This window comes from Notechis scutatus, chromosome 7 (genome assembly GCF_049901735.1).
Source record: "Notechis scutatus isolate UNSWTSFEM ecotype Mainland chromosome 7, rNotScu1.2, whole genome shotgun sequence".
NCBI lineage: Eukaryota > Metazoa > Chordata > Lepidosauria > Squamata > Elapidae > Notechis > Notechis scutatus.
Window position 1 is genome coordinate 5,171,456 of NC_142015.1, and position 14,820 is coordinate 5,186,275.

The 14,820-nt window shown below is 44.8% G+C and overlaps 1 protein-coding gene and 1 long non-coding RNA gene across 2 annotated transcripts in view; one reads left to right on the forward strand and one right to left on the reverse strand.

The window, feature by feature from the left end:
- Positions 1-13,668, reverse strand: part of CCAR2 (cell cycle and apoptosis regulator 2) — a 30,136-nt gene extending 16,468 nt beyond the window's left edge. Inside the window, exons 1-6 of the mRNA XM_087969627.1 lie at positions 13,429-13,668; positions 12,816-12,912; positions 11,584-11,700; positions 9,788-10,022; positions 8,746-8,859; positions 2,957-3,120 (exon numbers count right to left, since the gene is read on the reverse strand). Of these exons, the coding sequence (XP_087825753.1) occupies positions 2,957-3,120; positions 8,746-8,859; positions 9,788-10,022; positions 11,584-11,700; positions 12,816-12,910 (725 nt within the window). The 5' untranslated portion in view covers positions 12,911-12,912; positions 13,429-13,668. The remainder of the gene's footprint in view (positions 1-2,956; positions 3,121-8,745; positions 8,860-9,787; positions 10,023-11,583; positions 11,701-12,815; positions 12,913-13,428) is intronic.
- Positions 1-14,820, forward strand: part of LOC148130016 (uncharacterized) — a 333,127-nt gene that overhangs the window by 287,810 nt on the left and 30,497 nt on the right. The gene's annotated exons all lie outside the window — the stretch shown is intronic.

Below are 14,820 nucleotides of genomic sequence, written 5' to 3' on the forward strand. Positions count from 1 at the left end.
AAGGTAAACACTACGAATAGCATTACTCCTATTTTTCCTATGTTCCCTTACATCAATTAAATATTACAATTAGAAATAAAATTTTCTAAAAAAAAAGATTTCTGTAAGTCTGCTCTACAGCTTGCACAAGTGTTTCCTAGGCCCCGTATCTCTCTACTCTCATCTACTGATTCCTGCTGATCTTATTTTCTAATAAAAATGTTATTTAATTTATTTAATATAATTTGTTTTCAGGCAATCTAAATATACATTAACCTCTAATATCAGAGGTACAAATTATCCTCTAAAGCAAGGGTCCCCAACCACCGGTCCGCAGACCGGTACCGGTCCGCGGAACAAGTCTTACCGGGCCGCTGGCTGCTGGCGCCGCCATCTTTTTGGTAAAGGTGCTTCCGGTGAGCTTTTCCGGTAGAAAGCTCACCGGAAGCACGTTTTCATCAAAAAGATGGCGGCGCTAGCGCTCGTGAGCTTTTCCGGTAGAAAGCCATTTCTACCCGAAAAGCTCACCGAGCGCTGGCGCCGCTCTTTTGACGAAAAGTGCTTCCGTGAGGTCACCGGAAGCACTTTTTCGTCAAAAAGATGGCGGCGCCCAGTTGATGCCGGTACCGGGCAGGGCGCCCAGCTGATGCCGGTACCAGGCCGCGGCATCAAAAAGGTTGGGGATCACTGCTCTAAAGCAGAGGTCTACAAACTAGACAACTTTAAGACTTGTGGACTTCAACTCCCAGAATTCCCAGCCAGCAAAGCTGGCTGGGGAAATCTGGGAGTTGAAGTCCACAAGTCTTAAAGTTGCCAAGTTTGGGGACTCCTGTTCTTAAGCAAACCCAGTCTTCTCTTTCTACAAATTAAGTACCTTAAAAGTCTTCCTTTTGTGTTGTTTTTTTGGGATATCCAGTCATGCAGATCCAACTAAGGCTGCAAGACTTTGGCAGAAAAGTTCAAAAAATCCCTCCCCACATCTTTCTTGTAGAGTGTCATGCAATAACACAATTTGTTACAAAATGCACCATCTAGTGGCCCAGCTGGCTATTTATTCCTTACCTTTTGAGGCTCTGGAACAAGGTAAATGACTCTAATGCACCCCTTGGAGTCAAAATAAAGGAAAACATTTTCAAGGCCGATAAACGTATTGCCACATCAGCATCCATGGACTGGAGACCCTCAAAAACCATGGGAAGTGATGACACAGTGACGGCTTGACATCTGGGTGCCATGCAACATTCTTGCTTATGTGTCTAGTGGAGATTCTTAGTCCTTCAGATCATGGTGGTTCCAAAGGTGCTTCTTCAAGAGGCAACTGGACATTGTTTGTCTTTGAAGACGTTTCGCTTCTCGTCCAAGAAGCTTCTTCAACTCTGACTGGGCGGAGGGGAATGGAAGGATTTATATTGCAGAATGCAAATGACCCGCTGTCTGCAAGGGGTATCAATCCTTCCATTTTCCACCATCCAGTCAGAGCTGAAGAAGCTTCTTGGATGAGAAGCGAAATGTCTTCAAGGAAAAAACAAGAAAGTCTAATTGTCTCCTGAAAAGCATCTTTGGGACAACCATGACCTGGATGACTGAGAATTTCTGTACAGACTTTTAGCTGTGCAATTTGGAATGAACACCCTTGGAATGTTGTGGAAACAGGAATGGATTTTCAGAGGAAAAAATGGCAGTACTACAGGAATCAGGAGCATCACTCAGGTGATCTTGAGGACACAGATAAACCTCCAAGTGGCCTCAACGTCCCTCTAAAAGGATGCAAATGACCAGCTGCCTGCAAGGAATATAAATCCTTCCATTCTCCACCATCCAGTCAGAGCTGAAGAAGCTTCTTGGATGAGAAGCAAAACGTCTTCAAAGACAAAACAAAGAAAGTCCAGTGGCCTCTTGAAGGAGCACCTTTGGGACTGACGTGACCTGGAGGACGGAGAATCTCTACTGATTTTTAGCTATACACTTTGGGATGAACTCACCGTTCAAATGCTGCCGGAGTAGGAATGGATTTCCAGAAAAATTACGGACTAGAGGAACCATTTGCACTTCAGTTTGAGATGCAGGCAACATAGACTCACCCCACCTCCCAGCCTGCGCCTGGGTTCGTCAGGAAAGGGACTCAGGGCAGAAAACATGTTGCAGAAAGCACAGCTCCAACTTCTCAATAAAAGAATACGTAAAGGTAAAGGTTCCCCTCGCACATACATGCTGGTCATTTCCGGCCCTGCAGGGGGCGGTGCTCATCTCCGTTACAAAGCCGAAGAGCCAGCGCTGTCCGAAGACGTCTCCGTGGTCATGTGGCCAGCAGGACTAAACGCCTTCGAAGGCGCACAGAACGCTGTTCCCTTCCCACCCAAGGTGGTCCCTATTTTTCTACTTGCACGTTTTTTTAACGTGCTTTTGAACTGCTAGGTTGGCAGAAGCTGGGACAAGTTAACGGGAGCTCCCTCCGTGACCCGGCGCTAGGGATTCAAATCGCCGAACTGCCAGCCTTTCTGATCGACACGCTCAGCGTCTTAGCCACTGAGCCACCGCATGCATCCCTCAAAGAAAGAATAAGGTAGATTAATTTCACAATGGAGGTAAACAGAGCTGAAGAAGCTTCTTGGATGAGCAGCGTTACGTCTTCAAAAGAAAAACCAGAAAGTCCAGTGGCCTCTTGAAAAAAAAAAGCACCTGTGGGACATTCTTGCTTATAGTTGCTTGAATGTCTTACAGACAGAGATTCCACCTCTCGCTCCATCACTTCAGGAGTCTGGCAGCATCTTTCCTGACTACCGAAAGGGGTTAAAAGGCGGAAGGGAATGTGAGCTGCAGGTCACTCCCAGATGCAAGGAATAGTGGATGACCGATGCCCCAATTGGCTTCCTGCATTGTCAGTTCACCACAAATCCCCGGACTCTTTATCTCAACAACAACAGCAGCCGCAAAAAGGACGGGGTTGGAAGGCACAGCTCAATGGCACAAGACTCACCACTTCATGCAGGGGCTCAAATCCAAGCCGATCTGGGCTTTGACGCAACGAATGGCTGTGAGGATCAGGACGGTGGGGTTCGTAGCTGGGTCAGCACCATCCAGAGAAGGGGACCACTCCCCTCCCACAAGCAGCAGCTCCTCTGCCTTCTTTCCCAGCAGGAACTGAGGAAAGAGAAGCTGATCAGGAAAAACACCAACTGGTCCCCTGCTTTAGATTTTATTTTTGGGGGGTGGGTGGGGGAAGCTCCCAGGGAAGCTTTGCAGACAGAACTGCTCTGTCGATTAAACCCCGAGAAGGACAGAGGAGACATGGAGGTGACTAGGAGATTTTTTTTTTTTAAGATTAGATTAGAATCACTTTATTCTCCCTTTGGGTGTACACTAATTGGCATACATGTTGAATTGTACCTTCTGGGTATAATCGAAGGGGAGTACCCTCTCAAAAGTAAAGTACTTGATTATTCATATACTAACAGCGGCACGAATCTCACTGGCACAATATTGGAAAATGCCCAACTTACCACCTATACACATTATTGTTCAAAAAATTTATGAATGTGCTGAAATGGAAAGGCTTGCACTAAAACTAAAAGGGAAAGATGATTCTGAATATTATTCGATTTGGGATAAATGGTACAAGTGGATAGACCGTAAGAAAAAGAACGTATAAAATAAATGAACCCAGGAAACATATTACTACATATATGTCTAATGACAGGAATTAATAAGATATTAAGTTTTATTTCTCTTTCTTATTGAATAAGTTACCATATTTGCCAGCGTATAAGACGACTGGGCGTATAAGACGAGCCCCCAACATTTCCACTCAAAATATAGTTTTTGTTATATACTCGCTGTATAAGACGACCCCCCCACTTGGAGGCATGTTTTTCAGGGCAAAAAAGTCATCTCATACGCCGGCAAATACGGTAAGTTGTAACACTTGGGGTATTCTGGATATAATTCTTGATTGACACCCCCGCCCCTTTCCCCCAAACTTACAAAGCCACCAAAATGCTTTAGAGAGGCAGCTTCGCCTTTCTCAGGCTGGCACTCAATTCCTCTCCCTTTCTTTGTGACAGCCCCCGCGTGCGTGCCATCGGGACTCCAAGGGTGGGGGATGGACAGCTGCCAACTCTCTCTCTCTCTCTCTCTGTGTGTGTGTGTGTGTGTGTGTGTGTGTGTGTGTGTGGTGTGGAGGGTAATTCCGGCTATCTCTGGCCTCCGCCGGTTTTAAAGTCGCTTGGCCGGTTCCCAAGTCGCAGCGCGCGCTGGCCGGGAGACGCGGCGCCGGGTGGCAGCTCGGTGCAGAGGAGGCGGATCTTTCTCTCTTAAGCGAGGAGGGGACAAGAGGAGGGACGGGACGGGACAGAGGGCGGGAGGAGGTCCCTCGCCTTCTTCCACCGCCCACCGGACCCTTTTCTTCTCAAGGGGACCCTGGAAAGCAGCTCGGGAGCCGGGTGGCCCTGCCCAGCGGGGTCCCATCAGGAACTTCCCGAGGACACCCCCTGCCCCAAGCACAGCCCTCCCGGTCTTTCAAAGAGAGAGGGAGGAGCGGGAGGAGCAAATTGCCGCCCCCGCCCGCTGCTCAGAAGGAGGGGCGCCGGACTTCCGGTTTGTCGGCCGCGAGCGGCAGGGATTTGCGAAGCTGCGCGATCCTCCGCGCTAGCCGTTTTGGGGCTCCGACCCAGCCGGGTGGGAGCTAGGCTGCCTGCAGGGGCAGCTGAAGGTAGGGGGGATCCGGAGAAGGGTTTGGGGGCTGCAGACTCCTCCCCTGGCCGGCAGAACCCCTTTTCCCAGGACGGTGCAGCGGCGGTCTGTAATGGCCGCCACAAAGAAGCTGGCAGCCGGGTAAGAATGCGCAGGAGGAAGTGGAGAAAGTGATTGAGAGGAGAAAGTTTTTCTTGGCTCCTAGGACTCTAAGACATATCTAATAAAATTCCTGAAAAGTATGACTTTCTGAATAATACCTGCCAGAAGAGGAAAAAGCGGCTGTTTGAAGGTGCTGAAAGGATAGCTTTCCTCTTTTCCTACGGAATAAATAACTGGATATTAAGAAACCTATTTCTTTTAGGTGAAAATTGGTTTTAAGCGATGAGTGGGAAGAGAGAGGATTAAAAGAAAACATTTGTATGCTAAGACTTTGTTGGAGCAGATGCCTTAAGGATTTGAAGACTAGAATATATTGCAATAAGATTTTAAACAGATTTGGACTTTCTTTCTCTTGGATTGATATTACCCCAGAAGGAGAAAGTGAGAACTCTGCCTTGGTTTGGACTGACTGATAACTTTGGGACTGTTTTATTTTTTTTATTTTCTTTTGAATATTCTGGTTGTTGTAAGAAGAAAGAAGGGGAAAAGAAAAGAAAAGATTTACAATGGCTCTTTCTGTTGAGGAACTAAGAAAAGAATATGAACAAGCAAAAAAAATGGTAAAGATGGTGTGGAAGAAGCTTTCCTTTTCTTAGAAATGGCGCTTATTAATTATCAACAAACATTACAACAGATGAAGACAGCAGAGGAACAAGAAAGAAAGAAAGGAGCCATTTTTAATGAATCTCAGAACTTGATCCAGAAAGAAGGAAGAGAGAAAGAAAAGAAAAGAAGAGAAAAGAAGAAAATTAAAGGACTTAAGGACTTAAGATCTAAAAAACATTTAAGAAAGGGAAAAATAAGGTGCAAAACCAATATGATGATAGTAAACAAAAGGGAAAAGGAATACGACAGAGAAGGGAAGCTGGCAAGGCAGAGGCTAGAAGAAGGGGGGTAGAAAGGTTTGTTGGGAGAAGAAAGAAAGGGAAAAGGTGGAGAAAAGCTACAATGTTTTGAAATTAAATGAAAAAAAAGAAATTTTTGGATAATGGATAAAGTATAATTTTTTTAAAAAAAAAAGATTTTGCAAGGTACATAAGACGAGATGGTAGTATTGTAATGATTTAAGAGTTGATAAGAGATTAAAATGTTAAAATGTTTAAAAATGATTGGCTTTAAAACCTAATAATAGGGAGGTTTAGAATATTGTTTTAATTAAAGAGTTTAATAAGACTATGGTATTGATGTTATCTTTTTTTAATATTTGGATTTATTGTCTAATTATGTACTTAATTATGTTGGATGTATTAGTTAGATAGAATGTACCAAGCAAAATCGGATTGGGTATTAGATATTATTTTAAAGATTAATTTGATTAACTTAGGGGGAGATAGAAAGGCATCATACTCTGATTAATGATTTCAGGAGAAACTTATTTTCTTTTTTTTATAAGGAATGAGACAAAGGGATGATAAAAATGGACAAAAGATATAAATATAATGATTCAAATTAAGATGATTAATTAAGATAGAAGTAAGAAGTGTGAAATATGTGGGAAGTTAATATAGAAGGCTTAGAATGGTAAATAAAATAAGTAATGATATGTAAGATGAGCATGAATATAATTGAAGTCCATGAAGAGAGAGACACCTGGGTCCAAGTTACTTTCCAAAAAGATTTTTTTATGTTTTGTGTGTTGTGTGTATATGTCTTTTTGGGGGAGAATTAGTTAAAAATTGTACAAATATAGATTGAGAATAATGGTAACTAAGTCAGAAAGAAACAGATGAAATAATAATAAAGATATTAAATAAGAGTAAAGAGAAGTAAAGAGAAATTGAATAAGAGGTTTTGGTATGTTGTATGGAAATGGTTTAAAACAGAATTATAATTTATCTGACTTGTTAAATTGACAATGAAAAAAGGTTTAAACATGTAATGAATAATGATAATTTGTGTGTTTTAAAAATTAATAAAACTTGTTTTAAAAAAAAAAAAAAAAGGAGGGGCGCCACAGTCCACCGCCACCACCTTCTCCCTCCCACTCCCGGGCCATTACGCTGCTCGGGGCTGGCTGGGCGACGGCCCCGCCAGAGACCTTCCCGCTCCACCCCCACCCCACCTCCAGATTGGCCTCCGCAAGCGCCCGAGCCGGGCGGAGGGGGGAGGAGGAGGAAGAGAGACTCTGGCTGGGCTTGAAGGGGCTTCGCAAGTTGCGGAGCCCGCCCCGTCACTCTTGCACCGAGTGACAATGTATTTACCGGCGTATAAGACGACCCCCCACTTGGAGGCATGTTTTTCAGGGCAAAAAAGTCGTCTTATACGCCGGCAAATACGGTATATAAAGGATTTATTTACAAAATAACACAGTTATAATCCAATAATAAGAGACTATTAAATAATATATAAGTATTGAGTTTACTAGGGATAAGGAATATTTGCCATTCAATATATGTTATGAGTTACTTAAATCACTATCAAATGTATTAGAGAGAAATATGATTTGTGCTGATGTCTATTTGTATGATTACTTTTTTTATTCTTGTATATTTGTATATTTTAATATTTTGTACTAAATGAAGCATTTTTTAAAATTTAAAAAAATAAAAATAAAATAAGATAAAATGAATTTTTGTTGCATACAGCTCTCAAAGGTCTCCACCTCCAATATACATTACATAAACATGACAAACTAAATACATATAAAATTATGCATATACCCACATATATGACACAGAGAAACAACACAGTCTAGTTCAGGTGTCTACATGTATGTACATGGCGAGAAAAACGAATCTCGCAAGTACCAGATGGATGGCATAGGGAACAAAGCTGTTACAGAATCTGGTTGTCCTGCTAGAAATACTTGGAAACCTCCTCCCAGAGGGGAGCAACAGAAACAGACTGTGAAGTGGGTGTGTGGGGTGTCTCACAACGCTTCGAGCTCTAAGCACATAGCGCTTATAAGCAGTATCCTGAATAACAGGAAGCGAGCTTCCTATAATCTTCTCGGCTGTCCTCACCACTCTCTGTAGGGACTTTCTATCTGCTACCACCAAACCAAACAGGGATGAACTTTGTTAAAACGCTCTCAATTGTGCCTCTGCAAATAAGTGGCCAGAAGGAGAAAGATATGCTCTCCTCATTCAACACGCAGGTGCTGTGTTTACACACTTCACTAAGGATGACATGTGGAGACCAGTTCAGATTGTTAGTTATCTGCACCCCCAGATACTTAATACTGTTGACCGCTTCTGCAGCTGCATCCTTGATACTGAGTGGAGTATGACCATGCCAACTCTCTAAAATCCACGATGATCTCCTTTGTTTTATTAACATTTAGAACCAGGTTACTTTTATTGCACCAGTTCACCAGAGCCTCCAGACACTGCTTTTCACAAGGATGGTCTAGATATCCACCTGCCCCAATGCAAAATGTGGGTCTATGGAAAAAGACTGGCTGACGAAAACAATTCTATGTGGAAGACACCCCAAGAGGAAGGAAGGATGTCTGATTCTACATCCCTGGTTGATGGTGAAGCCAAGAAATGTTTCAGAAGGGGCTGCACTCTTTTTTTAGACTGAAGGATATCTTTATATGATATCCTAGGATCACAATGTAAAAATGGGAGGGCTTGAGAGCCGTAAGTAGTTGATTTTTAGAAAATGTACGGTGAACAAACCCTTGCCAGATGAACTAAGAACTATTGAATTATGGACAGTTACTTCCTTCTCTGGTGAGGAAACCTTCAACATATTAGCTAAGACTTCTTAGCTGCCCAAAATAAAAGACATGAAGGTGAAGCCTACAGAATGAAAAGGAAACTGAACTCCCGAACAACTCTAGCCCCTATGATTGCTCCTTACTTATTAAACACCCCATTCTGTCAATACAATGATCAAAATTTGCAGGCAACACCTGCATTTGGATACAAATGCAACCCATTTACATTACTTCCAGCCAATGTTGCTTACCTTAATTTGCTTTGTGGGGTGTTCAGGGATTTCCCTCTGGTCGCTGGGCTCCTCAATATAGAGCAGACAATTGCGGTAGAATTCCTCAATGCCAGGAGAAGAAAGCAGCAGAACCTACACCGGAGAGCTGTGTGAGTGCAGCAGCAGAAAATCCCCCCCAAAAAATCCACTACCAAAACTTCAAACAAAAGAAGACATCAATGCGCGAAAATCTCAGAGAGGCTTCACAAGTTAGAGAGGAGGATGGTGGATTTAATTATGGCATTTGAAAAAAAGTCCTGTTTTTTTTTTATTTCATCAGCAAAAGATTATTGCTAAAGTAGGAACCCACAGAGAATTATCTGCCTAGCCGAGTTAGAATGTCCACATTCTTACTCTGGTTTAAAGAGGCACTGAAACTGTTTCATGCAAACCTTTTCCTTGAATGATTCTATTCTCTGATTTTGAGATTGTTTTTTTTAAAAAAAACAGGCCTGCTTTTCAATCTGTTTATTTTAACACTTGTTATCTAAAAGCTGCGATAAAAGGGAGTAAGGGAGATAGGCAGTTAAGAAGTGTGAAAAATAAACAAAAAAGAAAAACATTGCCTTATAATCACCTTTATAAAATAAACAAGATTTTACTAATGCAGGAGGTTTCCACGCAGGCATAGTAATTTTATCGGTGCTCCCAAAAGGGAATCTGGCAGAATAGTTTGCAAGCAACATATAAAGCACCTACCCATTTATTTCCTAACTAGTGTACTTTGAATATTTTAAAATAAAGACTAAACAGAAAGGCGTTTAAATGGATTTAAACCAAGAAAACACAAAGGAAGGAACACTACCGTGATCACCCAACAAATTCAACCACAAGATAAATTTATGCAGCAGCATTTGTGGAGAAGGTACGAAGCATTAATTGAAATGTGCTTCTCATTTCTGCCCAAACAGCCCCGCAGGATTCAGTTTAGCTCAGCTCAGCTCATTAAAACTATTTGCGCTTCCTCTTTGTCAGCTATGAGGCTCCTGCTGTTGAAGAGAACGGGGTCCCAAGTGTTCACCTTGGCACTGAATGCGGGATTGGCGTCCTCCGGCTGAGCCTCCTGCTTGGTATCCTCTTCAGTTGGAGACAATTCTTCAGCAGGACTGGCCACTTGGATACGACTAGGGTGCTTCAGGGTCAACGGTTGGCTAAGAGGGAAGGTGTCCAACCAGCAGAGGCGGACATCATAGAATTCCTTGGGCAACTGGATGTTGCAGTAGCGCCTCAAGATTTCCATGGCATCACAGAAGGGGCTGCCAAGACACAGAGACACAGGACCCCCTTTTTATAGGACATCAAGACTCCCCCCCAAAAAAATAACAAAGCTTACTCAGAGCAGGTGGAAGGTTGAGTTTGCAAACATTCTGTGATGACCCAAAGGGGCGTGACACAAAAATAACAAAGTCACAAAAGAGGAATAAATTCCCTTTAATGCCTCCAACTTGGGCCCCAATGTCCAATTATCCTCGGCTGGAAATCAAACTTTTCCAAAAACAGTCTATGAAGGGCAGAAATGCAGTCCAAACCCAAAGTAAAGATAATTAAAAATAAAAAAACCCAACAGAAACCACACTGAAGTAATTAACACGGCAGGCCAGGATGATAAATTGCAGACTTTTAAAGGATAACTCAGCACCCACAGTTGGGAGGACGCCAAAACCCATTCCAGCAAGGAGCTGTTTGCAAACACCCCACTTATATCCTCTTCTCCCAGCTGCAACTAATGAAAGGGATCAGGACCTTTTCCTCTCCCATAAGCCACGTTGCTCCCTTTTCCGTTCCTCCCTGCGTGCCCTAGGATGAAGAGGGGATAGCCCTGGATCTTCCTCTGAATGCCCAGCCGGACTGTGCCCTTCTCTCGTTTCCTCCCGAGCCACCAGAGCCACACTCCCACTCCCTGTCAGCTGCTCAATCTCCCCCTCAGAATCAGACTCCAACAAGCATGACACATTCATTGGAGCATTCAAATCAACACACTTAAGTCAACGTTGACAAGGCTGGATGTGTTTGTTTTCCATATCTAAACCAAACAGGGGCCAGGCATTCACCAAGCGTCTCCACAACACCACCACCCTATCTCTCTTTTACAAGAGGCCAAACCTGTGCTCTGTTACTAATGTGTCCTCGGGGCCTAAGAGTGAAACCGTGCATTGCTCTTATCTTGGCCAATATTGAGCTCTCCTCAACTTCGCTCCTCAAAGGTTTTGATCCTGAAGACTCTGGGAGTTGCACGCCAGCAATGGAGATACTGGGGGGGAGTGTGTGTGAGGCAGACCAGTGGTGGGATTCAACCTTTTTTTTAACCACTGGTTGCGTGCGCGCAGAGGGTTTGCTACTGACCTTCTTCTGCAATTCTTCACTCTCCCTGTGTGTTCAACAGCTGTCGCGTGACAATTCTCTGTGCCGCGCGAAGCAGCTGAGCTTCGAAACCAGGAAATAACCGTCAGTATAGAGCAGAGGTCTCCAAAGTTGGCAACTTTAAGACTTGTGGACTTCAACTCCCAGAATTCTCCAGCCAGCTATGCTGGCTGGAGAATTCTGGGAGTTGAAGTCCACAAGTCTTAAAGTTGCCAAATTTGGAGACCTCTGGCATAGAGCACAGGCGGGCAGAAAGGCCCAGCAGCTGATCGTCGGAGCGAATCCAGTTCGCTCACAGATGATCCTGGGAGCTACTGGTTTCAGCCGAACCGGGCCGAACCAGTAGAATACCACCCCCGGGAGGTCTCTCACTTGACCTCATATAACTCATGCACAGCAACCATTTCTTTCTCCCCTGCTTTTGCGGCCAATCACAAGGCTCCCGTTTGCTCTTACCTATTCACAGTATAGCAGGCCAACTGGACTCGGTATTGGGGTGGCTCGTGCCGCGGCTTCTTTGCCACCCAGGGCTCATTACCCTTCTGCTTCCTCTTCTTGGAGTCAAAGTCATCCCTAAAATGGAGAACAATTTGGTCACCTCGGCCACAGTTCCATGCTGCACTGAAATCCTGTTTGGTTCTCGGCAAATACAACCTCCGGTACAACTCGGAAGGGGGAGAGAGAAAGAGAGAACGTGGATCTCCAACCAGTTTGTTACACGGAAAGTAAACTGTCTTCTCTGAGGAAAGCAATCATACAGGACATGTAATGACTGCACCCACACAAAAGTGGCCATTTTGGTCAGAATTTATGCTTTTTGAGGGGGCTCTCCGTGAATGACTTTTCTGAGACTGGTTTCCTATCGCAGGAGTCTTCTATTCAGCGTTGAACCAAAGGGAGGTTTTGGTCAGTTGCCATGGCAGTTTTAAATAATATGGGAACCAAAGCCCAACCCTGCTGGACCATTCCATGAAATCTACCTTGGGAAGCATTCTGGGTTAGCTACGGCCATCTGTAAAAGCCCACAGAGTAGAGATGGGAGTTTTCCTTGGTCTTTGGTCTCCCTACCCACCTCCTTCGTGGGACCCACTCAACTATACTACCTGGGGCTCTGTGTACCAACTGTTGCCCTATGGGGACAACAAGAAATGTATAGAAACCCACGTGAAGCAGGGAAAAGCACGGAGAAACCCCTTAAGGACCATTCTGCGCCTTCTCTAAAATAGAAAGTGGGTGGAAAAGAACAAAGGAACGCCAGGGAAGAAAAGCTTGGACCCCGTGAAACAAGGGACTTGAGCTCAGTGGGAAAGAATATGCTCTGCATAGAAAAGATCCTAGGCTGGATCCCTTAAGCTTCCACTGAAATGTGTCAGGCAGCAACATGACAAGGGATCCTGGATCGCTGCTAAGAAAAGCGGACCACCCTGCCTCTAGAAGGAGAAATCTTCTCCCCAGGAAATAGGGAAGGTTGCTAGATTTGTGTGAAGAGCTTTTCTGCTCAGAGGCAAGAGACAGGTAAGTACAGGAAGCTGCACCCCACGGATTGAGAGACCAGCTGAAAGGCAAAACATCCTCCAGGGGAAAAAAGGGGCAAGAAAGGCTCCTTGGGAAAGTGGGAACTCACACGATGCGGTGCGACAGGCAGGATGCTGTGCCAACACAAAATGACCCGTTGTGAGGATGCTTACCATCTGCCTGACTCCTGCCTGCCTTTAGGACCTCGACCGGCGTATCTCCCAAGGTGGCCCAAATGGAGCGATGGAGACGTTTGGAAGAGGCTCATTGCTGGAGAAGAAACACATTCAGCCTTATTTTCTCCTCCTCCAAGGAGAACCGATTTGCTTCTAGGCCTTACACGCCAGATCAGCTATCGCTGGTTCCAGGTTACACGCACCTGGATGCGTGCAACTTTATCCACCTCGTGAGGAGAAACCAGGATGACAAAAATCACAGATGTCCCAAAATGCCCTTCAATTTCTTTTTTTGGCAACCATGGCCCCCAAATAACACCACAGCCCCATCTAGATAATTTACCAGGATTACAGACTTCTCTCATGGTCTAGAAAAGCTGTTTGTTACATTATTCCCTTCCATAAATCAGAATTAATAGGGAAAAGCTACTTAGAAAATAAGCCATGGCTTCACATTTTCCATCTGGTTTCCGAAAGAGTTTGTCCCTCTAGCTTCCTCACAGGATAACGCCTCTCGGGCTCAAGATTTTAACATTTAACACTCCACCTCCGATCGGATTTCTTCACCCTATGATGCTGTGTCGCTAGCACAACATGCAGTCACACTTACGTTTCTGGGGAAAGAGAGGTGGGATCCGGTGTGGCTGGAAGAGCAGCTGGGGCTGAGCCCCCAGAATGCCTTGCTTCTGTCCCAAAGAAGCTACATGGAGCAGAGGAGTGGGGGGCTTCAGAAGATGCTGGGGGGGAGAAATAGATATATATATTTGCCTGATGATGGCAGATGAGATTCTGCCGAAATGTTGCTACAACTTTAAAAGCACAACTACAATGACGTGGGAAAATACCCGAACAAAGCTGAATACCATACATGTAAGTACCTGCGAAAACTTAAGAAAACATATATATATATAAATGAAGAATTCGTAACAAAAGTAACTTTGCTTACTGGAAAACTTCCAAACCGTGAATGAACAAACGTTTCATGAATGAAAAGATGGTTTTGGACCAACCCCAACTTAACCCTCTAAATCAGGGCTGTCAAACTCGATTTCATTGAGGGCCGCATCAGGGTTGTGTTTGACCTCAGGGGGCCGGGGTGGGCATGGCCAGGATGGGTGCCCGTGGTGGCCTGAGCACTCTGCCAGCAAAAATGGGCTCCCATGTTCCGTTTTCGCCTGCGATGGCCTCCTGCAACCCTCTGCCAGCAAAAACGGAGCTCGGGAGGGTCTCGCATGTGGCCCTCCCAAGCTCCGTTTCTGCTGGCAGAGGCCCCCTGGGCCAGTACTTCTCTGTTTCCGCCGGCCAGATCGAAGCACCCAATGCTCTAAAGCTTTCCAAGTAGAAGCTGGCACAGGAAAGCTTAGCTAGAAACCTTTCCCCCTAGACTACTTGCATTTTTCTAGCAGGACGTATAACGATCTGTAGTAGATTACACCCAATTCCAACAGCAGAAGCAACAGCTATAAGCAGCCAGGAGTAGGTGATCCTCAGACCTGAGACGCAGCCCCTTTACTGCTCCTTCCAAGGCTGAAGAGTGGCAACGTTACACTGTCCTCGAGCAGCCATTTGAGGCCCACTTCTGTCTCTGCTGCTCCCGTTCTACTCACCTTAACTGGAAAAAAACTTCATCATCCACCACGCCAAAATAATCATGGAGACTGGTGACAATTGCCAGTAAAAACACGCTGCTTCTCTCCTCCCTAAAAGCAGAGAAAAGCACTGGAATTACTTGGCCTAGAATAAGCTCAAACGACTCTCCTCTGATAATGACCACGCTGTCCGAGGTCAACCAGTACGTTCCCTAACGCTGCAAGTGGTACCTTTGTATGAGCCTAGTTCACTTTCCTTATTGTTCTTTGGAACTCTGAGCCATCCAGGGGGCTCTTTTACGTGGAGAGGACCTCAAACCTTTACCCACTTCCTAGTCAATCAGCTCCACTTTATGCCCTCTGCATCGGCTCTTTAACACCGGCTCTAAATGCCATGGACAATTAAATGCTAA